Source organism: Aspergillus vadensis (genome assembly GCF_003184925.1).
Source record: "Aspergillus vadensis CBS 113365 unplaced genomic scaffold BO88scaffold_14, whole genome shotgun sequence".
NCBI lineage: Eukaryota > Fungi > Ascomycota > Eurotiomycetes > Eurotiales > Aspergillaceae > Aspergillus > Aspergillus vadensis.
In genome coordinates this window covers 262,516-289,268 of record NW_020292052.1, presented here as the reverse complement: position 1 = coordinate 289,268, position 26,753 = coordinate 262,516, and the positions used below count along the sequence as shown (strand labels likewise).

Genomic DNA, 26,753 nt, shown 5'->3' with positions numbered 1-26,753 from the left:
GTAGATGGACCCTTCAAGAGTCTGGTCACTCCAACAATGGTCTCTTCCGGCGATTGAATCCCTGGCTGTGAAGCGCCGGTTCCCTTCCTCCCTCAATTGACTTTTCGGAGTTGTCCCACTGGGAGGCGAGTCTAGCTATTCATTCATTGTCTCGTAGGCCAACGCCGGGCTCCCCATTGGGAGGTACCCTGTACTGTACAAGTAAGTATGACTCCACAGTCTTTCTGAGTTCTGACGTTTTGCCGTGCAACTCTTTCTATTCCTACTTAAATCCTGCCAATCCTTCCTCTCTTGTTCTTTCTATTTCGGTTGCTTGCATATAGCCAGGAACGAGCCATCCTTTTACAGAGCTTCCCCTTTTCTTCAATCTCCTTCGAAAGTAGCCAAAACTCAGGTTCTTGACTTCCCACGCTCTCTTCTTATACCCTGTCCTTCCCTAATCAGCTGCTCTTCTTGCTGCTTCATCAACCGGTATACATCGCTTGATATTCGTCACTCACTGAAACAAACACGCCTTTCAGCATGCGTGTCTCTACTAGCTTGCTTCCTGCCCTTTTGGCAGCAATCCCTGCTGTGTCTGCTAGTGGCACCCTGGGTCTCGCCATAGGTGATAAGAATAGTGATTCCAGCTGCAAATCTACGAGTGATTACGAAGCCGACTTTGATGCTCTCAAAAGTGTGACGACTATAGTCCGCACATACTCGGCCAGTGACTGCAATCTTGCTCAGAATATCGTCCCAGCTGCGAAGGCCAAGGGATTCAAGGTCGTTTTGGGAGTCTGGTAAGGCATTATCATCGATAAAACCATTTACATTGACTCCGTGAAGCTAACTTCTGGTGTGTTTTAGGGCGGATTACGACCAGTCTTTTGACCAGGACTTCAACGCCCTGAAGCAGGTCGTCCCTGGAAATGAAGATGTTGTGTCTGCCATTACCGTGGGCTCTGAGGTTCTCTACCGCGGAAGTCTCACTGCGCAGGCACTTCTGAGCAAAATCCAACAAGTGCAGAACCAGTTTCCCTCGGTCGCCGTTGGCACCGTTGACAGCTGGAACAAATTCGCGGATGGCACAGCTGATCCTATCATCCAAGGAGGTGTCACTTACCTGTAAGCCTTCCTTTCCCGATCATGTCGTATTGCGAGTCTCAGTTAACGATGATGATTTAGTTTGGCCAATGGATTCGCCTACTGGCAGGATGTAGACATCAACAGTGCTCCCGCTACCTACTTCTATGACATATCGGAGGCCGAGAAGCATATCAAGCAGGTTGCCGGAACTAATGCGGGCAATATCCGCTTTGGAAATGGAGAAACTGGTTGGCCCACCGGTAAGATAAATAAACAACATTCCCCAACGCCCAAGCAGAGGTGCAGACGAACTGATCAAATGCTTTTCCTAGACGGTGGATCCGATTATGGTGCTGCTAAAGCTGGTACTCAGAATGCTGCGCAGTATTACAAATCAGCGGTATGCCCCATGCTGCGAAATGGAACCGACGTCTTCTATTTCGAGGCCTTCGACGAGGAGTGGAAGCCCAACAGCATTGGTGACAATGGCCAGTCCATGGACGAGAAACACTGGGGACTTTTCACCGCCGACCGCCAGCTCAAGTTCGACGTGACCTGTTGAATGCCGAACTAGGAATCAGTCTGATGCTGCACCTTCAAAAGTCTGACGCACAGTGACTAGATCTGTTACATATGTATCTACTATTTCTCGGACAGCCTTTGCTGTACTGTATGTATATGTATTGAATTGACGTTAAACATCGAGGCAAGTCTCCCATATCTTGGGATGATTTCTCTAGTAGTATCTGATTCGGCTTGTAAATATCATCTACAGAGCTACGGGAGTGGCAGTTGGATCCGCAACTAGACATCATGCAGTAGTCAGATACAGGGAAGGAAGATGCGAGGGCTCCCAGAATTGATACGGACAGACATATAAAGAGACGCTCTAGATAGAAGATTTTGAAGTGGTAGCTGTCGCGCATGGGGCTCTAAAGTGTCATGGCAGTCTGACAACCGATGACATGGCTGGGCACAACTGGAAGATCCCAAATTGGGAAAGTAGTTAGCTAAGTCACGGGCAACCGAGGGAACCGTGGTTCGGTTGAAGTAGCGTTGTTTTACCCCTGAATGCAGACACGAACCACAGGAACCCACGCGTCAACCAAGTGATTGTTATCTACTTGGGGAAGGGAAGCACTGGTTCAGGGGGGGAACAAGAATGGAGAATGCACAAATCTGGGGGGTGACATCCGGTCGGGTATCCATCTAATATCTTTATTGTAAAGGGCTGGGGAGCGAGAGCAGCGAGGAAGATCCATCAACCTGCAGGCTGCCAGACAGAGAGGGTCTTTCCAGACGGATACTGTTTTGTTCCCAAACTCAAGGACTCCCCCCCGCCTTGCAGAGCATAGAGTTGATACCCACTGACTCGCATGAGTTTGGGTAAGGTTGGTACCTACAGACAGCCGGGCACCACGTACGTAGATGGCGGTCAGAGATGAAGATCGGGTTGAGCTGGCCAGCTTGAGGCACTATGCCAGGCTAAGGACCACCACTATCCCCAATTCATGCTTAACCGGACTCACTAGTCGTCCAACTAAGGCCAAAACTTGAAGGTCGTGAGGCCAGAATCCGCTCCCAATGCGGATATTTGGTTACCATACCATTACTTCTTCCCCAACGGTCGGCCCTCGCAGCTCTCCACTGTCTGATTAGGTAGTTTAGCGTTAAGTTTTGTTATTTTCACGCGCCTGTGCAGCTCTGAAAGTCAAAAAAACGGACTTGCTTGCTGGCGGATCGTGACATGGCCCCAGATTGATTCGATCCAACTTGAAGGAAAGGGAAAAAAAAAAGTTGCTAAAAAGCAAAGAAAAAAATTCGTACAGGAAAAAATTAAGGTCCGCCTCTCAATTACTTACTCTCTGATTACCACCACCACCACCACTACTTTCATCCATTATCACTAGTCGCAACGCTTGATCCTTGTCTTCTTCCAACTTCAATCCAGTTGTCCTTTGTGGATGCGCCATGCCCAAGTTCCTCGCATACCTTAGGTATCTGTGATCTGTTGTTCATCCATTCGCTTTTCTCTCTCAATTTCAATCTCTCTCACCCTCTCTCTTTCTGTCTCTGTCCTTGACCGTCACCCGCAAGCCGCGGATGTCTGTTTGGGGATCTTCTTTCGGAACTACCCACCGCCCCTGAAGATTATTCCTCCCCCTCCACCTTCCCTCCCCCCCAAATTCCACGGTGTTATAGGTACCACTCACTGGTCGCATTTTCTCCCCCAATCGCGCTCTCGTCCAAGCGTGTGATTTGTCTCGTCCCTCCCCCTCCTTTCGTGTGTCGATCACAGCTCATCGGCGAGGTGGATTCGGTCTCAGCGCTTTGATTTCCATGCTTCAACATTCTGGACGATAAGGGGAGCAGCAAGCAAGTGCTTGCTGCAGGAGTCGAAACGGAAGGTGTGTCTGCCTGTCGAAGTGTTACCTTGGCTGCATCAATCCCACATTTTCCAATTCATCTTCCCTCCCCATCCACCTCCCTATGGCGGTGTCTCCTGCCAGTCATCTTCCTCGTTCCCGTCACACCTCCAATCTACTAGTCCAGAGGCTAATCGTATCTCGATGCTGTTGTACGTTTAGATCTAGGTCCCTCCGCATCTTCCGCCAACTCGGCGCTTTCGCCGTCGCCGCAGCACCCTACAGATCCGTCCGTCCTCCGTGACGATTCCCTGCTGACGGTGCCATTGACTTCCATTTCCGCAACGCCAGGAGCGTCGAGTCTCTCGGCCGCTGGATCCCCTGGCCGGTCGAGCTCCCCCCGGGGCCGCAGCGTCACCCCGAATCCCCCGAATACTATTCCTACTTTCTCTACATACCGGGCCGCCTGGGATTCGTCAACCTCGCCGGAAAACCGAAGAGCGGAAAGTAGTATCTACTATACCACCGCCTGGGGCTCACCGTATGCTGCACCGAGTCCTCGAAGACTGTCGTGGTCACTGAGTCAAGCCGGACCTGTCGACCGTGATTCCGGAAATAGCTCTCCGGTATCGATGCACAGTGGCATCCGTAACGGTTCCGAATCGAACAATCCCGAGCTCTTAAGACCGTCTGCCCGGGACAGCTCAGCGAGACAACTGTACAGCGGCAATTCCAGCCGGTCTCCAGCCCGAGACATTTTTGGTAGGAAAGGTGGGAAGTCGATAAAGGACTTTACGCAAGATTGGATTAATCAATACCTCACCGGTCAACCCAGAACCGAACGAAGCAATTGGTTGAGCGACGATTCGGGTAGTGAGGCACCTTCGTTTATTACGGCACAAAACTATTTCGCAGAGGACGCATCGGACGATTGGCTTGGCCTGGAACAAGATCCTCGCGACGAGGACCTCCTGAAGACTCCCACCCTCGCTGACTTCGTAAATCGAAGAGCAGCTCGCCGGGAAGGCAGTCTCCCACGCCAACGGACTAGAGATTATCTTCATAAGCGAGCAGATACACTTCGACAGGAGGACTTTTGGGGTTTCGCCTACGATAAAGACCCTCAGCCGATCACAATGGAATCAACAGAAGCACAGTCCCTTGTGGAACAGGGGCCCAACAAGGCACTTCCTACGATAGAAAAACCGCTCCCTCCCACCCCGACAGACCCTTCCCTTACGGACCGACTTGATACTCCTACCGAGCCGAAAGCCGTGAAAAGCCCAGCGCTCGACAGGAACAGCCAAACGCCGACACAACGAGTAAGAAAGAAGATTGTTTGGCGTGGGAAAGCATGCTTTATCTCGCTGCCATGTGACGACAAAAGAGGCACGGAGGAGTCTGGATACCGTTTGTTGACGGTGGAAGATGTCAAACAACGGTTGAGAGACTGGGAAGAACAGGGATACGACACCCGTGGGTTCAGCGTCGGATCGGAGGATGTGTTGGATACTGAGTTGGGTGGCCTCAGTCGTCCGCTTTTCCCAGACCCGGCAGAGATCCAGGAGGAAAGACAGGACGGAAGGTATGGGGTCAGCATACCTGACAAAGCAGAGTGGGATGCATATGTTGCGTATCTTCAGGAAGAGAAATTGCGTGCCCTGGGTGTGTTTTTGGATGAACCCAAACCCTCAATATCCCCGGCCTCCGCTACTATGAGCCAGATGGGCCCCTTTCCCGGTCTTGTATCGTCGCCACCGATCCCGACAGGGTCAGCAGCTAGCAATCCTCTATCTTTGTCTCATCATTTCTCTCCGCAGCTGGGCCAGCCAGCAAACCCCGCCGGTCTGGGGACTCTGGCTTCCCCGGCTTCGCAGTTCAGCATTCAGACGCCATTCCTTGGGGTCGACCAAAACAACCTACTTCCTGGATACCCTATGCAATTTCAGCCTACTCCTCCTGCTCAGGGCTCGCTCACTCCCCAGAGTTTCTTCAATGCGCGGCAAGCAGGTCCCGCCGCATCCATTCCTGGAACGCTTCCTCACTTGGGCTCGATTTTGTCTCCCGTGTCACCATTGAACGAGCAGGGTGCCTTCCACCCTGGCTTGAACGAACAGCCAGGCCTACCGAAGGAGGCTTACGGTGGTCATGATCTGCAGGATCATGTCACTGAAGGCCAGCTGCTACGTCCCATTCGCACCCCAACGGAGGGACCTGATCACTTCCACGCCTCTACTGTTGAGATCGCGCAGCCTACCCCTCGTGGCCACGACCGTGGTCATAATCTGAGCGAAACGCTACAGAAGGGCCTGGACAGAATCCCGCCTAGCTATCATCTGGAAGAGACTATTGACCGACAGCTTGATGAAGGTGATCGTGAGCCGGCTCTTCACAATTTCGATGGTTCTGAGCTCCTGCAATCTCGTTGGGCTTTCCCAGGGGCGGACGCTCTTGCATCCCAACAGTATCCTCAGCACATGCACCAGTTCTATGGCGGCGATTATGCAGCAGGTAACGTCCATGATGGCTCGGATATCGATACAAACCCGAGCCTTTCTGGGACGCCTCAGCGACATGGTCCACTTGCGAACAACATACCGTGGCATGAGCCGAAGCCCAGTGCTGGTTCATATACCGGCGGACACCGTTCCAAGCTTTCGTCCTCTACTTTCAACGTCGATGCGAAGGAGTTCAACCCAACAGCCTCCATCCCATCACAGCAATTCCCCTTTCAAGAAAACGCCTTCCAACCCTCGGCTGTTGGAAATCCCATGTTCACATTTGGCTCTGTGCCCAGCTTCAATCCCTCCGCTAGCGCTTTCAATCTTACCGCACCCCCCTTCACACCCAGTACTGCTGCCAACGATACAACCACACAAGACACTGGCTCCAGCGAGTTTAAATTTTCGACCGCCTCTCTCAATGTCGCGGCTCCTGCTTTCAACCCTACTGGAAGTGGCTTCACTACGAAGTCTGAGGAAACTGCAAATGGCAGGACCAAAATATTTGACGATGTTGATGTCTCGGAGGCATCAAAAGCCTCCAAGAAGTCCAAGGCCATTCCCATCGTGCGGCCGGATGAGACCGCGGAGGACAAGAGCAGTAAAGAGGAGGCTGAAAACGACAACGGCCGCCCAGTCCGCACTGACCGCCATAAGCGTGCACGTCGCGGTGATGAAGCATCGGATGGAGAGGCCCAGTTCAGCATGTCGCACGCATTGGCAGAGTCTGGTAACGTTCAACAATCGCAAGTGTCCAGCGCACACGGTGTGCCCGCTGAAGGCAAAGAAAACGTACAGCCAGAGGGTGGAGACAACAATGAAGCAACTCAAAAGCCTGTCTCGATCCAGGACGACAAGTTCGCCGAAAGGAAAGATACCCCCATCAGTGAAGCGTCGACCTGGACACCATTTGAGAAGAAGAATGAGAGTACGGAAGCAGTCCAGGAGTCAGGACCGGCTACCGACATACAGCCTAAGTCAGAGTCGGTATCCGCCGAAGGAGGAAATGCTGGCAACAAAGAGCAGGAAGGGCCTACCGAAGATAACCAGAAGCACGCTTTCCTGTCACCCACTGCGAAGCCCTTCCAGTTCAAAGCCTCTGTTCCCGAATATGTGCCGGCTACTGCTGGGGAGCCGACACCTGCCCCCAAGCCGGTGGATGATGGGAAGAGCGATGCCACCTCCAAAGCTCCGGTTTCACCTAAGCGTGAGCCTGTGCTATCTGAAGCCCATGCTGATGAGGCTGAGGACTCGCCTGACGATGAGGAGCTTAATGCTATCATGGAGCAGTTGAATGATGATTCGGATGTTGGAATTGAACGTCTGAGCACGCCTCAACCTCGTGATCGCATTCCCGAGTCTGCCCTGCATCCGTCTAAAGAAAAGCGACACGCTCCTGCCGACATCAGGAGCGAAGCTCCTAGCCCGAGCCCTGGACGTGGCCTGATGGCCAACACCTTGAATGTACCTAAGCTCGACTTCGATGCTCAATCTCAGTTCTCTGTCTCCCCCTCCAAGGGAGTCGGTTCTGGCATTCCTTCTCCTGTGCGGCATCTGGTCAACCAGAATGATCACATCAGTGACTGGGACGATGTGATCTCTTCTGGTGAGGATGAGAAGCTGGCAAATCGGAGCAGATTCTTTGACCGTCGGATCAACGACCTCGTCGGCTCTGCCATCGATGAACGACTAACGCCGCTTGAGCGTGCGCTTGGTGTTATCCAAGAGTCTGTCATGTCAATCGCACCCGGCCCTCGCACCAAGTTGGAGTGGAGCGCATCTGTTGAGGGTGACAATAGCGACGCTGATGATGAGGATGATGTATATGAGAATGCCTCATACAGTACCAGGTCATACCTCCGCCAGAAGGAGAAACTTGACAAGCTAAAGACTGTCTTCCTGGAGGCACTCGCATCTCGCGATAGTGAGCAAGAGAAAGACCAAACAATTTCCGAGCTCGTACAGCTGCGTGAAAGCGTCTCTGCTCTTCAGGCTTTGACCGTACAGAAGCTGTCGCAAGATCCTGTGGACGAGATGAGAACAATGATCCAAGACATGATCTCAAACCAACTGAACCAGCAGAACTCGCGACCCTCTGAAGCAGAGGAGATCGGTGCTGAAAGCCTTATGCTCCAGATTGATGGTCTCAAGAATATGCTCAGGCTCTCTGATGAGCGGGCCGATCAGGAGTACAAGCTTCGGCGAGAAGCTATGGACTCTGTTGCGGAACTCCAGCGGCTTCTGAAGGTCGCCGAGGAGGATGCTGCACGCCATAGTGAAGCTGCCGAGGACGCCGAGTCCCGCTTGCTTCACTTCAAGGCTGAGAAGATTCCTTATTTCGAGAACATCCAGCATAAGGCCGACTCTCTTGAGAAAGAGCAAGAGACACTCCAGTTCACTCTTGCTGAGCTCTCCTCCAAGAACATCGCACTTCAGGGCACCCTGGATGAGTACCGCGTTTCGAGCGACAACTGGAAACGGGATAGCGAGGAGTCTAGAGCTGAACTTGAGCAGGTCAAAGCGGATAACAAGGAACTACGGGGTACAATTGGCCAGTTGAAGACGCGCTTGGAGGATGGCTTGAGTATCCGACACAATCTCGGTGAGAAGCTTGATCGTCTGCAGGATGAGATGGTAACCGTGACTCGTGACGTTACCCGTGACCAGGCTTCTTGGCGCAGACGCGAGGAGGAGTTGAACGCCAAATACAATGAGCTTCGTGCAGCCTATGGCCGGGAGGTGAAGCTCCGTGAAAAGCTCGAGGAGGATATTAATGAGCTTGAAGCACAGGAGCGCGAGGCAGCCAAGTTGAAGTTCATCTTTGGCCAGTCTCAGCAGGAGAATGCCAGGCTTGAAGAGCTCGTCGCAAACCTGCGACTCGAAAACCATGATCTAGAGCTTAAGGCGGCTCGCTTTGAGCGGGAGTTCCATGAGGCTCGTGAGAGCAGTCGCGTTGAGATTCAACGTACCAGGAACTCGCTAGAGTCGGATCTGGATGCTGCTAACAGCCAGGTTAACATTGTCCGTGCTGAGTTGGAAACACAAATCCTTCGCCTCCAGAGTCAAATGGACAACGTCAGAATGGAAAGTGACACTGCCCGGGAGCGCTACGAGATGCTGTTGGAAGAAGCCAACGAAACCAGGGCCAACAATTTGGCTGCTGCTGTCCAAGCTAAGGAACTGGCGGTGGAAGAACAACGGCAGACGCACGAACGGGTGCTCAATGACCTTCGGGAACGCCACGCGCGTGCGCTGCACAATGCTTCTGAGGATCGACAGCGCACGGAATCCCATCTGCTCGACCGCCTGGCTTTGTCCGATGACAAGGTGAAGCACTTGGAGGATCGGGTTCATCATCTCGAGGAGAGGCTCGAGATTGCACAGTCCGCTGCACGTGCTGCTGCCGAGGCCGCTCAATCTGCCAAGGCAGCGCCTGCTATGGCACCTGCGCACTCGAACTCGCCTTCATTGGCATTCCGTGAGGGATCCACTATGCCTGAGAAGATCTCGCCTCAAGCTTTGAGGGAGTCAATCTTGGTACTTCAGGATCAGTTGCAGCAGCGTGAAACTCGCATCGAAGAGCTGGAACAAGAAGTGGCTGCCGTTGACAAGGACGCTCCAAACAAGATCAAAGACAAGGACACAGAAATCAATTGGCTGCGTGAACTCCTGGGTGTTCGCATTGATGACCTCCAGGACATCATCACCACTGTGTCGCAACCTTCCTTCGACCGCAATGCTGTCCGCGATGCCGCCATTCGTTTGAAGGCCAATTTGCAGATGCAGCAACAGGAGAGAGAAAGAATCCATTCCGGACACAGTTTCCCTAGCCTCTCCTCCTTGGCAGAATTAACTGCGTCACCACGGAATCTTCCTCTCGCAGCTGCAGCGGCATGGGGCAGTTGGCGTAAGGGAAGAGATACTTCCAATTCACATGTTTCCGAACAGACGCCGTCGAAGTCCGGAAATGCAAGCTCCTTCTTGTCAGGCCTTTTGACTCCTCCGGCCTCCAGTGTTCGACAAGCTTCACCCCAAGCCGTTGGTACTTCCGCGACGATGGGTTCCAGGCGTCCATCGGCGAGTCGGCCTCTGAGGAATTACGACACGACGCCCAAGGCCGCTCCAGCTCGTGGAAGCAGGATGCGAGAGCCGCCGAGTACGCCCCCGTTGCTCCGTAGGTCAAGTTACGACCACGATGCGGAGCCTGCTGATTATGCCCACGACTCCTTTGGAGAGGACGCGGAAAGCACGGCCGACGGTTTAGTCTCGGAATCCCCTCGTGACACGGCAGACGGGCCATTTGGACCGCAAATACAAGCATAAACTGTCTATACATCATTTTCTCATTCATGTCCATAGACATTTGAATTTTCGGTTGTCTCAATACGGAGATGACTGATACTGTTACATTATGATGCATTTCCCCCTCTTCTACCTACATCGACCTCTCTTTTGATATTGCATACTTCGTGCCAGTTGACATGTTCATTTGCTGATTGTTTGGTTTGAGCAAGTTTATTGATATTTCCCCCTCCCCATACTTTTGCTCAACGGCAGTGGATTTATGATATTCTTTCCTTCGTTAATATACCATACCACCATTCTTCCTGCGTCCTACTGGATACCACACCTGTTGAAATGTACTTTTGCCGCAAATCTGTACACAAGTTTCTGCATTTTTTGCTATTTTATTTTATTTTATTTTTTTTTTTTTCCTGTCTAAATACTTCCAACGTGTCACTCGTTTGTGGTTCCTTGCATGCATCCGCAGGCTCTATTATTATCTCATAACGGTGTCTGTGTGTGTGTGGTTTCCCTTCTGGGAGATAGATGCATGCACCATTTGCAGGAGGACCCAGACCCTTACTTCACTTACATCATCATCATTCTTTTTTTTTTACCCCCTTGCTGTTGGCTACCATTCTAGTCAACGGTGTATCATGCAGATACCCTTCTTATTCTATTCACTTCTGAATTGGACATGTCTAATAGTATATATGCTTATCTTTTCTTTTCTATTCCATCTTTATACTCCACATTACACACAACGTGTTCTTAGATAGACGCATGCATGCATAAATACATGCATAATACATAATCCCATCAGTTCTAACCTCTAAAATTACTAGTAAACTCTCACTTCCACACATAATCAACCGGTAGATAGATAGATACGGAAGTAATCAATAAATCCTCCACTCCAAAACATCCCTCCCCGCTAACGCCATCACCTCATAATACCTACCACCATCACCATTTCCATCACCAACGACCTTACTAACTCTCAACTCATCCACATCCATAGATACATTATCCAACAAGAACGACCAAGGCGGGATAATACTCTCCTCCTCCAATGGAAGACAAATAGAAGAACGCTGCTGTTTCTCTTGCCGTTGGTCTGCGTTCATAGCAGAAGAAGCATTGGTCTTAGTGTGGCTGGTATACACGGACCCACACTCCTCAATGCAGTATACGTATATCCTCCCTCTATTTTCTTCCTCGAGGGAAGGGTCAGGTTCGTAGATAGCTAGGAGCTTATTGTCCGGGGAGATGGAAAGGAGAGGCGATTTGGAGGATGCGGTGGGGAGGTTGAGGGGGTTCCAGCGGGGGAATCCTGCTGTTGCTGTAGCATCTTTAGAGGATGGAGGTGTTTTGTTTGACTCGGTAGCTGGATCTGAGGTCGTGGTGTGGTGATGTTGGCGGGAAGGGAGGAGACGGGTGATGGTTACTTGTTGAGAGGTGGGAGGGGAAGAGGAGATGGCGATGTGGCCGATGCAGTAGGCGGATGTGGGGCCTGATTGGAGGGATGCGGTGAAGTAGTGCGATGATGTTGGTGATGATGGTGGCTGTGATAATGGGGGTTGGGGTATTGTTGTGGTTGGTTTGTAAGAAGATGGGAGGAGGCGTAAGCCTCGAAGGACGACTTTTTCCTCGCCTGCGCCTAGAGTCACGGCCATGGAGGCGGAGTCGAGGTGGATGTGGCGGATATTTTCGCGCCAATATTGGAGGGGGGTGAGAGTTTGAGTGTGATGATGGTGTTGGAGGGCGGAGGGATTACCCATGTAGCGGACGCGGTTCGGTTGGAAGGCTGTTGTGTCTTGGTGGATTGCGATACGGAGGAGTGTGTCGTCGTCGGCGAATTCCAGGGAGTCGATGACTCCGTCGGTTTCTTCGTAGCCTGTGCTTGGGGAGGCTGCGTAGATGGCGTCGTGCTGGTCCAGAGTGTATTCTGCGGGGGAGGAAATGCCGTTGTCTTCGTTCCCTGAGAGGCTGTATATTTGGAGGGTCTTGCCTAGGCCGACGGCGAGGAGGTCGCCTTGGGAGGAGATGGCGATGCAGTGTTTGGCGTAGCGTGGATTGAGCGCCATGCAATTTCCTGCGCCGCCTCCGTCCATTAGGGCTCGGTAGACTGAGGTCCAGAGGGGGTAGAGTGTTGAGGCTCTAGAGTATTCCCAGGGAGAATGTTTGTTTGGTCGGGTGAAGATTGTGGCGCGTGCGCCTTTCAGAGTGGCCATTTTTTGACCATCTTGAGATGTTGCTAGTACTGTGGTAGGGGTGCAGTCTTCAGGTAGGGCACGTCTGGTGGAGGTTCTGTCGATGTGGGTCCGGTGGCCTAGTAGGTTCAGACAGGCGATTTGGCAGAAGTATGCATTCCATTCTTCGTTTGTGAGAGAATCGGCACGTGGGGGTATTGGCACGGGGAGTTCGGTGAGTGCGTTCCGAATTGTAGATGACATTGTCGCTGCTTTCCGCCATGAGCAGCATGCTGAGCGGGCAGCGACGTATGTCTCGATATCGACATGATCGAGGATGCAGAGGATGAGCTCGGTGGGGAGGTTCGCAGGCATGACTGAGTTGATTGCAGACATTGTGTATAGCTAACTCACATGTCTATCAGGTGATGGATGTCTGAAGACGGGAGACTGCGTAGTATGGCTAGGAAGCTAGTGGGAGGCCAGTTTTATACGGAAGAATGAGCGGCAACGAGGCAAGCTCCTGGCAGACCAGGCCCAGGGCCGGTCATACCGAATGGTGTGGATCGACATCCAGGGCTGTAAGGGTAACCAGCCTGCTCTTGTGTAACGTCAACATATGTCAGTCGACGAGAGAAGCAATTACTGGAGCAAACTAGTGCGCCATGTTGGTGGATGTGCTGGTGGTGTATACCGCATGTGTCAAGAGATGGTATGCGAGAAAGCCAATTATCGACTCGGCAATAGCCCCATAGGTTGAGACGGGCCGAGCGGAGCCAGGAAACCGAGATGGAATGCTGAACATTCCTTGCTCTCGAACAACCTTAAGGGCCGGCAATGACGGAGAGTAGCCCTGGATGCATCGCATCAAGTGGCGTGATGTGATGCCGGTCTTCCATCGAGTGATTCTCGGCGGTGGTTCTAACCGCAAAAAAAGGTACAGGTTGCACCAAATGAATATCCTGATTGATCTGCAGACTTTGTTTTTCCCGACTTCCTTTTCAACCCGCGGATAACTGGAGTTGACACCTGTGTCACATTCATCTAATCTTTCCGCTTAAGTCTCGTATACCTAGAGAAAGCCCTTTCTGTAGGGCCGGTGACAAATAATGTACAATATAGTAGTGAAATGCGCCGAGCGGAATGACCTAAAATCCCCAAAGCTTTAAGTGGAGAAAGAGGAATCTTCCACCGCGCAGTACAATGTACTCGACACGGTGGGCATCAACTGCCTATTGGCACCAACACTGTAAAAGGCGTCATCAACATCATTACTTGGGCTCCAGATCAGGCCTTGTGCTCATGACACCGGAAAATGCTCGGTCGGCGTCAGAAGCCTGTCATACCATGCCGGAAATGTGATGTGCGGGAACAACCTGTTACCACCTGGAAGCCTGACAGCTGGTGTGGAGCCACCCATCCGTGCTAAAGAATCAAGGCCGGAGGCAAATTTGGACCTAACGCAACCCAAAATAGACCTTCTGGTGAACCGCCGGCTCACAGCAAAATGTTCTTCTCCCGTTTATACAGATCCTTGAGGAGCTTGAGTTGGTTAACGCTCATGCTCTGCCGGGGCAGGCTGTCGGGCAATTCGACTATAGCCTTCCTCATCAGCGCCAGTCCGATATGCCCGAAAAAACCAACAATTCTTTCGGCCGACGATTTTAGCATAGCCGAAAGCAGGGTAACATGGGTATCCTGGATCTCTGCTGGCGGGATATTCAGGATTTTATGCATGGTATACCAAAACATGGTGTTGGGGAAAGGGTTCTTGCGCGCGGTTTTGCCAAAATTGCGCAGGGTCAAGGCCGCATAACCCGCACCTAGAGCTGTCATTCGGTCGGCGTGGGCCTGTTCGCTGATGTACGGCCCGTCCGGCCCTTCGCGCCACCAACCCAGGGCACGTCGGCCACCCTCGGTCTTCTCACTGCCATGGAATCCCCACAGCGCTGGGCAAACGACACGGTACTTGGCCAATAGAATGTCGACCATGTGGCAGCCCTTGTAGATGAAGGCATCGGCGGAGAATATCTGGGCCGCGACGATCCCGACCGGCTCCGCATGGCCCAGGTTGATGGACGCCTCCGTGATGAGGGAAGAAATCATGCACTTGGAGAAGATGTTCAAGGCGTAGATTAAAAGGGCAGGCACCTTGTTATCATCGGAATTGGCGATATTCTCGGGCGGGAAAGCGATGAACTGGCGAACATCCACCGACGGTTCAGCAATGGAGGCAGCTTTCTCCAGGGTAGTTCGAATCTCTTGAAGCTGTGTGGAAGTCAGCAAGGTTAACTAGCTGTCTTCTATCCATCGAAAGCAAAGCAAGACACTTACCTGTGTTTTGTTAGCTCCCTTGCCTTCGCGTAGTTGTCCAACACACTTCTTGATCGTTCGCCGCATATCGCCCATGTTCTGCTTGACAATGGCATTGGTTTTCGCTTCGTTCTTCAAGTATTGCCGGAATTTCTTAAGATGTTGATGTAATTCCACGTAGCGGGCCTGGATCTTGATTTCTTCGTCCGTAAGACGGGCGCCTCCAACCTGCCGCTGTCGCTCCGCCTGTGCCTTCTGTGCGGCTTCCGCTTGGCGTTGGGAAGCCTCCTGCTCTGCCTTCTGTGTCTCCTCTTGACGCTTGCGGTTCTCTTCCTCTAATCGCTCTCGTTCTTTCCGCGCCTGTTCTTCCTGTGCCGCCTTTCTTTTCCTCTCCGCCTCTTCCTCCGCCTTCTTCTTCGCCTCCTCGGCTGCTCTGCGCTCAGCCTCACGCCGTGCAGCTTCCTCCTGCTCTCGCCGTAATTTCTCTGCCTTCTCTCGTTCTATGCGTTCCGCTTCTTTCCGTGCCTCCTCCTCTCTTCGACGGAGCTCCTCCTCTACCGCTCTCTGGTGTGCGCGCAACGTCTCCTCGGCCTCCACCAGTACGCGATCATGCAGAGCGGCAGCTTTGTCAAGGGCCGCATTGTGCTGGGCCTCAAGTTCGCTATCGATTCGATCAAGATTCTCATAAAAGGATCGGCGTTCGTAGGCTTTGACCTTCTTCAACTCGGTGTTGTGCACGCGGAGCTGTTCAAGGTCCCGTGCTAAATCCAGGACGAGTTGCCTGGAGGGGCTATCCATCTGGGAGGGGTAGCTCATGTGTCCCATCGTGATTGTCGAAAAAGGAGAATTGTTGAGAGAATGATGATATCGTCGCAGCTAAAAGAGTGACGTATTCGCGCTGAAACGATGACAGTCTTTGCCGCCGAGGTTGGCCAATTCTTCAGAAGCAAATTAACCCTTCCTACTGACCATAATTCGCATTGAACAAGTCAGAGTGATGTGACGGGTATTTGCCAATGTAAGCAGGCGAGTTGAATTCACAATTTGTTGGGAGTCGCAGTGGATGTTACCATATCCTATTTCGCATACAATTAAGAGCTAGTAACGTGAGTGTAGCTGGCGACAAGCTAATGTCGCATACCGTCGCAGGGGAAAAAAGGTAAATCGAATGCGAGTCACGTAGAATGATCGTTGTCTTTGCTGGCTCTGCAGGGTCGAAAAAAGGCTAGTTTAGCAATTCCGCGCTTCACACGCAAGGGAAATAGTTGCATGGGAATTCCGGACTCACTAACAGTCGAAGAGAAGTAGGATAGATGCGGCAATATAAGCCCGCAGACCCCGAGAAGCACTGGCTGGATAGAAAAGACCTTAGGGAGTGTGATCAAACAGAAAAGGCGACTGTCGGAGGCGGCAGCGAGGGATTGGACTAAGAGGAGCCTATCTGGAGACGATGGCTGGTATGCGATCTTCAAAACGGAGCCCGAACGTGTGTTGCGGGAAGAACACGGCCGCCGGGGCTTAGTCATTCGGATAGCTGTAGCTACGGTTGTGGCCTGAAAAACTAGGCGCCCGAGTGCCGAACCCCCCAATGGGCCGGAGAGAAGCAGCGCTTACACAAGTACCACATTCACGGTACAACGGGGCAGCTACTGCACCAAACCGACCAGCTGAACATGGATCGCTCGGTCACCCGTTCCTCGGTCGGAGGGGAAAGCCTGAAGGCCGGTCAGCCCTTTTCTTTTGCATCATCATCGTCATCATCATCATGATCACCCAACACTCATTGCCTCCAGGACAGGCTTGGATAAGAGTATCTGAGACATCGCTTAACTCTTTTTCTCATTTTTCATTCACTGACCGACATGTCAGTTCTCCTTAAACTTGGCCCTCAACACCTCCGTATTAATCTGTCTCTCACACCCCAATAGCATTTCGCCCACCTCGGCCAACCCTTTGATACACGGTCTCGACAAGAGCCCCGCCAAAAGCCGGCCGTGGATCCAATAGCGGGCCACTATTGGACCGGTCGCATCATCAAGGAGGGTATCGATACCATTTGCATACGTATCATACCCTGCACCAACAGACTAAGTACTACTGCTATCTCCCGCACTGTACAGAGTAGAAACCAACTCTCTCAAGATTTATTGCCACCAGTGCCAGTTTCCTGCATATAGTAGATGTTGTGCACTTGCTTTCCCGATCGACTATGGACTTTTTGGAGCCACGACATACTTAGAATAGCATGCAGGTCGCCATCGAACGCCAATAGGCAGGCCTGGTGGGTATCGCATAGCAGAAAGTTTCCATACAGCGATCGTACACTAAGATAGTAAGTTGGTAAGTACTCCAGTTACTTAGTCGAGAAGCTCCACGACGTCTTACCGCCTTCTACCTTTCTCCGGAGTTGATCTTCCAACCAGCCGTTGACTACGCAGTTCGTCATTGACAATGCCGAAGGATTGAGGGGTGATCTTCATAAGGTGAAGGACCTCAGGACATATTCAGGTCAATTGCTTCTTCTGTACGTCTGGAGACCAAGCGTCGGATTGATAAATGCGAAACAAAGCCTATTGAAAAGGTCTTACAGTCGGACTGACAGGCTTGGGAGCCAAGCTGCAATGAAATTCCCCCGAGCCAGACCCTGTTGGTCTCCAAGTATGGTAACTTTGGTTTAGTGACAAGTTTAATGCACCATTCCCTCGGATTGCTTTTTGCTTTGAAGCTCCCCTGGGGCGGGAAGTGTGTCATTCATTGACAATGTTGAATGATCAGGTCAGATTTGGGTAATACCATGTACTTGTAGCGATGCAATAGCAAGGAGGATAGCTTTCAAGCGGCATTTATCTAGTCGGTCTGGAAATTTTGTGCGGTTTTTCCCTGATGTTCTTCTGCTTCTCTCCCCACATCTCTAAGTAGTTAGTAGTTTACTCCTAGGTAGGTTGCTGCTATATTATTGTTGTACTTGGCTTCGTATTGGCTGAATGTCCATTTTGCTTTGGGCCTATTAATTGTGAGTATTATATTAGGTATTGTTTTTTATTTTACTTTTCTGGGACTGAGTAAGTATTATTACCCTGCTACAAGCTACTAAGTTACTACTGGATGCTTGCTGCACTGCTGCTGCTGCTCATCACTCTCACTGCTGCTGCTGCTACTAATAGTAGACTAACTCAACTTCTGTCTCTTGTCTCTCTCTCCTCCACTTCCTCTTCCTCTTTTACCTTCACCTCATCCTCTTTCTTCTCTCTTCCTTCCCCTCCCCTCTTCCCTTATCTCTTCTTCTTTCTTCACCATCCCTCTCCTTTGGAATTAATCTTTCTCTCCCCCCTCCCTCTTTCCTCTCGTCGCTCCTGATCATTCCTTCAGGTCGACGATCACGCCTCCTTGTCTCAATCACTTGGCTTATCTGTCATTCTCTCTCTGTCAGATATCGCTTTGCCCTGGTGTGTCCTTTTTGGAACTACCACGTCCAAGAGAATCGTATCAGTAATTCTCTGGTGGGAGAAACTATTATTGTGTTCTCCTTTCCGTTTTTTTCAGAAGTTAAGCGCCAACTCAATACGCCTTTTTTTTACAATTCAGGACTGAGTTGCCCCCCCTTTTCTGCTACTGAGGAGACTCCGTTCTCTTCCGTACCATCAAAATCCCACTTCGGCCAAAAAAAGCCCACCCCATCGTTGGAAAATTTGCAAATAAAGTCGAACCAAAAAAATTATTCTGTCTATACCTGTCGAGAAATTCTACCCAGAAAAAAAAAATTGCAGAAGGGAATCGAAAAAAGGTCCCTCCTTTTGACTTGAAGCTTGGGGATTCTCCGCTGGTGGTCTCTTGACGAATGGCAGTTGGGGACGACCGACAGCTCCCATCCGCTTAGTACTCGGTGCTTGCCCCCCCCTCCCTCTTCCCTCCTAAACCTCAGCTCCCCCCCCGATTCGTCGAGCTTCATCCTCTCTTTCGGTCTCTGCTGTCTCCCGGAGACTGTCGCCAGTTCCTCCCTCCGGTGTCGATTCATCGCAATTTTGCTTTCTGTTTGAATATATTGCTTTGGCTTCCTTGAACTTGGGGTCCCTCATCCCCATTCCTGTGAGACTACTACCTTCGGTCACCGCTGTCTTTTGCCATATAAACGGGGATTTTCCCTCTCCCGTGCCAAAGAAGAAGTCCGACAAAGATTATCTTCAGATCCCTTCCTGAGCTGGACGATCGTTTATTTCTCGAAGAAAAGAGGTAAGAGCAATTGAAGATACACACCTTCCCATCTCCAATCTTCGTGGGTCTCCTGATCCTGGTACTCTCCCTATTGCCTCCCCGCCATTTGCCTCGCTTCCTTCCACTTTGTACCTTGGTTGATGTCACTTGTTGTATGGGGTAAATCGCAGCTTCCCTTGCCCACAACATTCCCCTCCCGCTCTTCTTCCCGTAGCCACCCCCACGATGTCTTGAACCCCCCTCTTATCTTCTTCTCTTGTTCTCGACCCCTCGCTGCTTACTTTTTGTCCGTTTCACCCTTACTGACCTATCGTTCTCCTTCAGTATACTGCAAGTTCACCTCTCGTTGTTTCAGACTGCCTCCGATCGGCCTCCCTAAACCTCAACCCACGAGGAGTGTGACTTCCGTCATTTCCAACATTCTCTAATCACCCCCGAAGCGGACCTTTTTGATCCCATACTCTTGCCCGTATACCTAATACCCGTCGATCTTACGTCTGAAAAGATGGATCAACAGGGTCAATCCGGGGTTCCCGGCCCCGCGGGGCGCAAGCTCCATATCGCCCACAGAAGAAGTCCGTCTGAATTGACCCCTCTCATGAGTAAGTGAATGCCAGCCCCATTCTCGTGTAACATAATTTATGTGAATGAAGTACTGACGATGGTGGATACAGTGGAGCAACTCGCTATTCAGCAACAGATTGAGCTTCTTCAACAGCAACAGCAGCAGATTGCAGCTACACATCAACAGTACGTCAATATGGGATTGTTACAACCACAACAGCTAGGCCAGGTTTCGGCATTCTCGCCTTCTCTTCAGGGCGGTGCTTCCATGGGAGGCGTCTCCCCTCAGTTGAATGCATTCCAATTCCCACAAATCGCTCAACAGCAGCTTGGCGTGCCGATGAACACCTCAACCCAACACTCGCACCGGCGCAATCAGTCTGCCCTACCCGGTCTCGGCATGGGTCCCCCTCCCGCCCCGTCCTCGGGAGCTTCGGGCTATACCGACTACAACCAGCAGCAACAGGGTCACCAGCCCAAGAATGAGAATGGAGGCCATGGGCGCGGTCGAGGTGGTCCTCCTGGTGGTGGCCACCAGCGCCGTCACTCGCTTGCGCTTCCTGAAGCCAAAAAGGCCGCTGAACTGGCCCAGCAGAAGCGGACGGCCTCCGGATTTCAGTTCCCCGCACCCAGCACCCCTGGCGACTCTGATACCACTCCGGGCGCTGACGATAAATCAACCCCTACCTCGCAGACCCCACAAGGCTTGGGCCTTCACCGGGCCGGTAACATTCGGGCGGGTGGTCATGGTCGCAGTCAATCCATGGCTGTGGGTGGAAACCGCGGTTCTTTGTCTGGTCGTGGTGCTGGCGGCTTCCAATTTCCTCAAGCTAGCGACGGCGAGAATCAACGTCGTGGCAGCCAACCGGGTCACGCGCGGTCTTCATCCCGAAACTTTGATGGTAATTGGCGTCAGCCCAACAATCAAGCTCAGGGCCAGGATCAGCCCAAGAGCTTCGGTCAACAGAGCGGGGGTTTCCAGCCTGGCCACCGTGCTCGTGCTTCAATGAATCAGTCCATTGGCTCCATTGGATCTTTCCAGTACCCGCAACAGCCCCAGCTCATTCAGCTGCCCCAAGGCCAGGTGGTCATGGCCCCACCACAGATGTTCGGCGGTGGTCAGCAACTTAACCCTCTGCAGCTTGCGCAGCTTCAGGCCCTCCAGCAGAATGGACAGCTGAACGGCCAAGGTCTTGGTCTTCAGGCTAGTCAACATGCCCCGCCGCAGCTGTCTGCCCAGCAGCAGCAACAACAGCAGCAGCAGCAGCGCAAGACCCTCTTCACTCCTTACTTGCCCCAGGCAAACCTGCCTGCGCTGCTGAGCAATGGCCAGTTGGTCGCCGGTATTCTTCGCGTGAACAAGAAGAACCGTTCCGATGCCTACGTAACCACTCCAGACCTGGACGCAGATATCTTCATCTGTGGTAGCAAGGACCGTAACCGTGCCCTCGAGGGTGACTTTGTTGCCGTTGAATTGCTGGATGTGGACGAAGTCTGGTCGCAGAAGAAAGAAAAGGAGGAGAAGAAGAAGCGCAAAGATATTACCGAGGCTCGTGCCGGCAGCAGTGCTGGGGGTGACAAGCTGTCTCGGTCTGACTCTGGCGCCAACGGAGATCGTCAGGAGGTTGGACCGGATGGTAGCATCCGTCGCCGTGGCAGTCTCCGCCAGCGGCCCACCCAGAAGAAGAACGATGATGTCGAAGTCGAAGGTCAGAGCCTTCTCTTGGTTGAAGAAGACGAAATCAGTGACGAGCAGAAGCCACTGTATGCGGGCCACATCGTGGCTGTTATCGAGCGCATTGCGGGGCAGATGTTCTCGGGAACACTTGGTCTCCTCCGTCCCAGTAGCCAGGCGACGAAGGAGAAGCAGGAGGCCGAGCGGCTGGCCAGAGATGGTGGCCACGGTCGTCAGCAACAGGAACGCCAGCAGGACAAGCCTAAGATCGTGTGGTTCAAGCCTACTGACAAGCGTGTTCCTTTGATTGCTATCCCAACCGAGCAGGCTCCTCGGGATTTCGTTGAGAAGCACCAAGAGTACGCCAACCGCATCTTCGTTGCATGCATTAAGCGGTGGCCGATCACTTCCCTGCATCCCTTTGGTACTCTTGTCGAGCAGCTTGGAGAGATGGGCGATCTGAAGGTGGAGACTGAAGCCCTTCTTCGGGACAACAACTTCGGTTCTGATGAGTTCTCCGATGCCGTGCTCAAGAGTATTGGATGGGATGACTGGTCTGTTTCCAATGAGAACGACGCCGTCCTAGCCACTCGTCGCGATTTCCGTCAGGAAACTACTTTCACCGTCAACCCTAGCGGTACTAAGGAACTTGACAATGCCTTCCATATTAAGCCTCTCGCTGATGGAAAGGTGGAAGTTGGTATTCACGTCACTGACATTGCTCACTTTGTCAAAGCCAACTCCCTGGTTGACCGCGAGGCCAAGAAGCGGGGAACTGCTGTCTATCTCATGAACCGCCTCGTGAACATGCTACCCACGCGTGTCTCCAATGAGCTTTGCGCTTTGCTGCCCGGCGAAGACCGCTTCACGGTTAGCGTTGTGTTCAAAGCTAACCCCGAGACCGGTGCTATCGACGATGATGTCTGGATCGGTAAGGCGATCATCAAGAGCTCTGGTCGACTCAGCTATGATGAGGTCGATGCCGCGATCCAGGGCACGTCTGCTCTCGCTGTCCCTGGCATCACTGCCGACACTCTCAGAGCGTTGTACGCTGTCACGTCAAAGTTCAGGGAGGCAAGGCTCGGCAACCGGGTCTCTCGTATTCCTCCTCTTCGTCTGCTGTATCAGCTGGATGACGAAAATGTGCCCGTTGAGCACAACATCTTCCACTCTTCCCCTGTCCGGGAACTCGTGGAAGAGCTTAGCTACAAGGCCAACTTCCTTGTGGCACGCAAGTTGGTCACTGCTTTGCCCGACAAGGCCTTCCTGCGTCGCCAGATGTCGCCAAACCCTCGCCGTCTCCACCTCTTTGTTGAGCGGATGAACAGACTCGGCTATGGTCTGGATTCGACCAGCAGTGGAACTTTGCAGAGCAGTCTCTGCCAAGTCCAGGATGATGACTTGCGTAAGGTGAGTTTCGTGGTCATATTAGAAAAAGCTATTGTCCGGTCTACTAACAATGATTGCAGGGTATGGAGACTATTCTGCACAAGGCTATGCAACGTGCGAAGTACTATGTGGCCAGCAGTGTGCAGGATGATCAGCGTCAACATTACACTCTGAACCTGCCTGTGTACACACATTTCACCAATCCTTTCCGCCGCTACGCAGATATCGTCGTTCATCGCCAGCTGGAAGCCGTCCTGTCTGATGGTGCGGTTGAATTCTCTGATGACTTGGAGTCATTGACCAAGACCGCCGACCTCTGCAACAACAAGAAGGATTCCGCTCACAATGCTCAAGAACAGAGCGTTCACATCGAAGCATGCAGAAGCATGGACAAGGAACGACAGGAAGTTGGTGGGGACCTCATCAGCGAGGGTATTGTGATCTGTGTATACGAGTCCGCCTTCGACGTCCTGATCCCAGAGTACGGCTTCGAAAAGCGGGTCCACTGTGATCAACTGCCCTTGAAGAAGGCTGAGTATCGCAAGGACACGCGTGTGCTGGAGCTCTACTGGGAGAAGGGCGTGCCGTCCTCGGCTTATGTCCCTGAGGATGAGCGGCCCAAGCCTGCGAACTCCCGTGCGGCTCAAGCTGCAGCTGCAGCACGTGAAGCAGAAGCTGCCAGAGAACGTGCCCGGGAGCGCGAAGAAGCTATGCGGAGACAGACGGATACCGGCACCATGTCCCACGATGATGTCAATGCTCTGTTTGACGACGATGACGACGATGTTTCTGAAGTCACCGAGATGGCTGCGGGCGTGTCATTGAATTCGTCCGCTGACCGTTCAACTCAGAGCATGCCGCCCTCGCCCACTCGCAATGGTCATCTCCAGCAGGCGCCTCACCGCACGCGTTCTGACCCGAAGATCGCAACCCTCAGTGGCGATGCTCCTGAAGCTAAGCTGACAAACAAGGAGAAATACCTGCGGCTGTTCAAGCTCAGGGAAGAAGATGGAGAATACATCCAGGATGTCACCGAGATGACCCGTGTCCCCATCATCTTGAAGACTGACTTGAGCAAGAGTCCCCCGTAAGTGCTGTCTTCGCTTTTGTTGCGACTCATGACAGTTCGTGCTGAAAGCTAACGTGTGCCTGCAGATGCCTCACTATTCGTTCTGTCAACCCCTACGCATTGTAGATGGGCCTGAAATATTCACTTCTCCGGATGTGTTCTATACGTTTGCGAAACAGATTTTGGTCTTTGCTTGGTGGACCATCAGGGTGGTTGTGTGATGGTGTGACCCCGCGGCTCGATTCTATCAACATCGCCTGAACTGGTTTACCGTTGCATAAACCTCTCATTCCTCTGCAGTATTATGCTTAATCGACTTAGCGTGTTGTCTTTTTTATCTTATAATTGCTGGAGGCCTTATAAGCCAAACGGTGGATCTCTTGTTCCGAGTTGACTTCAAATTAGTCCCGCGATATGGCCTCATGGAGGAAGAGCTCCAGATAACCAATTGTGGAGTATACTGGTCTTCTTGCAAGGCTTTCGGATTTAGGCACAAGCCATTTGGGGGCAGAGAAGACGAGGAGACCCGGGAGTGGGATGAGACGAGGTGTGGCTTTATCGATTGCACTGAGGGGAAGTCGGATGCGAGGGCTGCCTCGGAAAATTTGTCTATTCATCCTAGATATTTGCATAGCTCATTTTTACTAAGTTGTTTGATGGTTTTGGCACAGGCCAGTAGGTGTTACAATGTAGTCCAACTAAACATGTGATCACCATACACATTGCCCTTAGCATCATAGTTGATCCACATAGCTAGTGTCGCTCCTATTGATAGGGTGCCTAACGCGGAGCGTGCCGCTAAGTCCTATCGGCCTCTAATAGTGAACAATAGCATACGAAGTAGCAACCGCGTGCCACGGAAATCCATGAGCTGGCGCGGTCCTTATATACAGGAGTAGAGATCAGAACGACCAAAGACGATTATTGAGTTATTGAGCAAGCACTGGCACTACCAGGTACTACTCTAAACATAATTCATGAAGTTTGAAGGTTGAAGGTTGATAACGAGATGTTCTGTTCTATTCTATTTTCTTTTTTCTCATGAGCTATCCAGTCATGCCTAGTATCATAGCAACTGAAGAATTGAGGGTAAGAAAGTAGCAACGTATTGTATTCATTGTAATGTACTGATCCATCCAATGTATGATCGTTGGTCTTTATGTATGAAGTATGGACACGCTATGTGTGGTTATGCCTATGCCTATACCAATGGCTATGAGAGCAGGAAAGAAGCAATTGTACGGTACATGCTGTGGGGATATGCAAAACGGGGACAAGCTATGCCTGGTAATGTAGTAATCAATGTGATAGGAGGTATCCATTCCCTTTGTCGGGGTTAGTTTTTTCGTTGCACGTGATGACGCTGAAGGTTGTCATGGTTGAAGTTCATTCACAAGGTAATGCATTCAGTATTTGTGTTTATGGGTGGTTGCGGCTATGTTCGGTTAGGTATTAAAGGGTGGTAGCGGTATGGTATGTAGTAAGGTAGCGGAAGGGAATAGAAAGAGGGTATTGAGAAGATACAGGCGTGGGTATAAGTAGCAGTGGTGATTAGTATGTCTAGAGTCTGCGAATGCCGATGCGCGGTTTGGCTTTTTTGCCGTTCGAGGATGAGACTTTTCGTGACCCCGTGATTGGTTTTGATAGGCGCGAGCCGGAGGAGACGGATCTCGATGCCGAGGGGGCAAGAATCGTGAGGGGATAGTTTGGATTAGACATCCGGATTGCGGGGTCGGTATCTTTTAGACCGGCTAAGGCTCGGGGATTTTCCTTGCCGTCGCCGCTGGCTCGTCTGATGAAGCCTAGCTCGGCAGGGTCGGGATCGTCTTCGAAAATCTGGACATCCTCGCGTATCCGACCTGATGAGTTGATGCCTTTGTCGAGTACGGACAGCTTCGGGGACTTTCTCTGTGGAGAGTGGCCGCGCTCCGGGAGCTCGTTGGGATGATTTGCTGCGATGTTCTTCTCGGACGCAGACATGCCGCCTGTTGTTGGGTCTTCTGTGTCCATGGAGAAGGGGTCGTCTACGTCCATTGGCACGGTTAGGACGGAAAGGGGACGTTTTCCGAATGCGTTCCTGCGGATGCTAGGTGGTGCGAGTCGGACTGGGGAAGGAGATAGGGAAGGGTCGTTCTCTTTACTGGCGTTGGTAGATGTTTCTGATTCACTGTCGGAGACGGTCGTATCAAGGGTGATGGTGTCGTGAGATTCTTCTGGTTCCTGTGCTTCTCGTTCAATTGGTGTGCTAGGTTGATGAGATAGTGCCCGTGAGCTCGAGCTCTCTGCGGCACTCCTCCGAGTTGTTCGCTTTTTCATAGTGACCGAGGCGATTCTGGCACCCTTTCGTGGTCGTAGCGAGCGGGACAATTCTTGCTCTTCTGGGATGACTGTGTCGGCGTCTTCACCTCTCGTTTTCGCCTCGGATACCGCTGAAGCCAAGTCTGATGGGACTGGGGCATGGATGGAGGTCATGAGTTTCGCTTGACGGGCGAACGCATCGTAGTTCTCTTGAAGAAGTGCGCCGGCTGCGGAGTTCAGTGCGGAGTCTGGGTTGGGATATATGAGGAGACAGGAGATTGTCTAAGAACCATGTCAGATGAGGATCAGGAATTGTCGACGGTATATGATAAGGATACATACAATCAAAACATCCTTCAGAGTCAAGGTGGGCTTCCAGTCCCGCTTCAGTGTATCCACGCAGACCGCACCCGTCGATTCCTCTACATTTGGATGCCATATCCTTGTCCTGAATGTGGCCTTTGGTGGACTCTTAGGATAGTCCTCCGGCATCTTCAGATGCAATCGCCATAGGCCCTGCGAGTATGGTGTACCCTGTGGCCCGGCCAGGAGGGTGGTGAGCTGTGTCAAGTCGTCCCCGGCAGAGGCATCGTCGGAGGGAAAGAGATAGTTGGGAGGGAGTTCTTCGTGCAACGCTGCATGGTCCGCTGCGAGACGTCGTAGAGATGATACCTGAAGAGAAAACACGAGGATGTCAGACGATCGTCGCTCAATCGAGGAAAGGTTGATTGGCATTGGACAGCAAGGTAACTTACCATACTGGCTAATTGACGTCGACCTCAAATTTGAGGCCGAAGGTGTTGCGTTGCTAGCAGAGGCTAG

At 52.0% G+C, this 26,753-nt stretch overlaps 6 protein-coding genes across 6 annotated transcripts; 3 read left to right on the top strand and 3 right to left on the bottom strand.

Moving 5' to 3' along the window:
- The first annotated feature begins 274 nt into the window (after positions 1 to 274).
- bgt1 (1,3-beta-glucanosyltransferase Bgt1) lies at positions 275 to 1,991 on the top strand. Its single transcript, XM_025706937.1, has 4 exons — positions 275 to 782; positions 850 to 1,107; positions 1,168 to 1,328; positions 1,401 to 1,991. The coding sequence occupies exons 1-4, from the start codon at positions 523 to 525 to the stop codon at positions 1,628 to 1,630; spliced, it is 909 nt and encodes a 302-aa protein (XP_025561978.1). The 5' UTR covers positions 275 to 522; the 3' UTR covers positions 1,631 to 1,991.
- Positions 1,992 to 3,566: 1,575 nt separating this feature from the next.
- BO88DRAFT_390228 (putative myosin class II heavy chain (MHC)) lies at positions 3,567 to 10,113 on the top strand (the record flags this gene model as incomplete). The annotated part of the gene is made up of 2 exons (XM_025704945.1): positions 3,567 to 9,842; positions 9,884 to 10,113. Exons 1-2 carry the CDS (start codon positions 4,067 to 4,069, stop codon positions 10,111 to 10,113), a joined length of 6,006 nt encoding a protein of 2,001 aa, XP_025561977.1. The 5' UTR covers positions 3,567 to 4,066.
- An 877-nt stretch (positions 10,114 to 10,990) lies between these two features.
- Positions 10,991 to 12,937, bottom strand: BO88DRAFT_66172 (F-box protein). Its single transcript, XM_025713039.1, has one exon. The coding sequence runs from the start codon at positions 12,805 to 12,807 to the stop codon at positions 11,119 to 11,121; it is 1,689 nt and encodes a 562-aa protein (XP_025561976.1). The 5' UTR covers positions 12,808 to 12,937; the 3' UTR covers positions 10,991 to 11,118.
- Positions 12,938 to 13,593: 656 nt separating this feature from the next.
- Positions 13,594 to 15,889, bottom strand: BO88DRAFT_66181 (putative RNA export mediator Gle1). Its single transcript, XM_025713040.1, has 2 exons — positions 14,746 to 15,889; positions 13,594 to 14,679 (listed from the first exon to the last, which is right to left on the bottom strand). Exons 1-2 carry the CDS (start codon positions 15,547 to 15,549, stop codon positions 13,909 to 13,911), a joined length of 1,575 nt encoding a protein of 524 aa, XP_025561975.1. The 5' UTR covers positions 15,550 to 15,889; the 3' UTR covers positions 13,594 to 13,908.
- Positions 15,890 to 19,441: 3,552 nt separating this feature from the next.
- ssdA (mRNA-binding translational repressor SSD1) lies at positions 19,442 to 23,872 on the top strand (the record flags this gene model as incomplete). Its single annotated transcript, XM_025711301.1, has 4 exons — positions 19,442 to 19,538; positions 19,611 to 22,585; positions 22,645 to 23,651; positions 23,720 to 23,872. The coding sequence occupies 4 exons, from the start codon at positions 19,442 to 19,444 to the stop codon at positions 23,757 to 23,759; spliced, it is 4,119 nt and encodes a 1,372-aa protein (XP_025561974.1). The 3' UTR covers positions 23,760 to 23,872.
- A 1,321-nt stretch (positions 23,873 to 25,193) lies between these two features.
- Positions 25,194 to 26,689, bottom strand: BO88DRAFT_415950 (putative ubiquitin conjugating enzyme E2; the record flags this gene model as incomplete). Its single annotated transcript, XM_025708229.1, has 3 exons — positions 25,194 to 26,213; positions 26,274 to 26,603; positions 26,687 to 26,689. 3 exons carry the CDS (start codon positions 26,687 to 26,689, stop codon positions 25,194 to 25,196), a joined length of 1,353 nt encoding a protein of 450 aa, XP_025561973.1.
- Between the last annotated feature and the right edge of the window lie 64 nt (positions 26,690 to 26,753).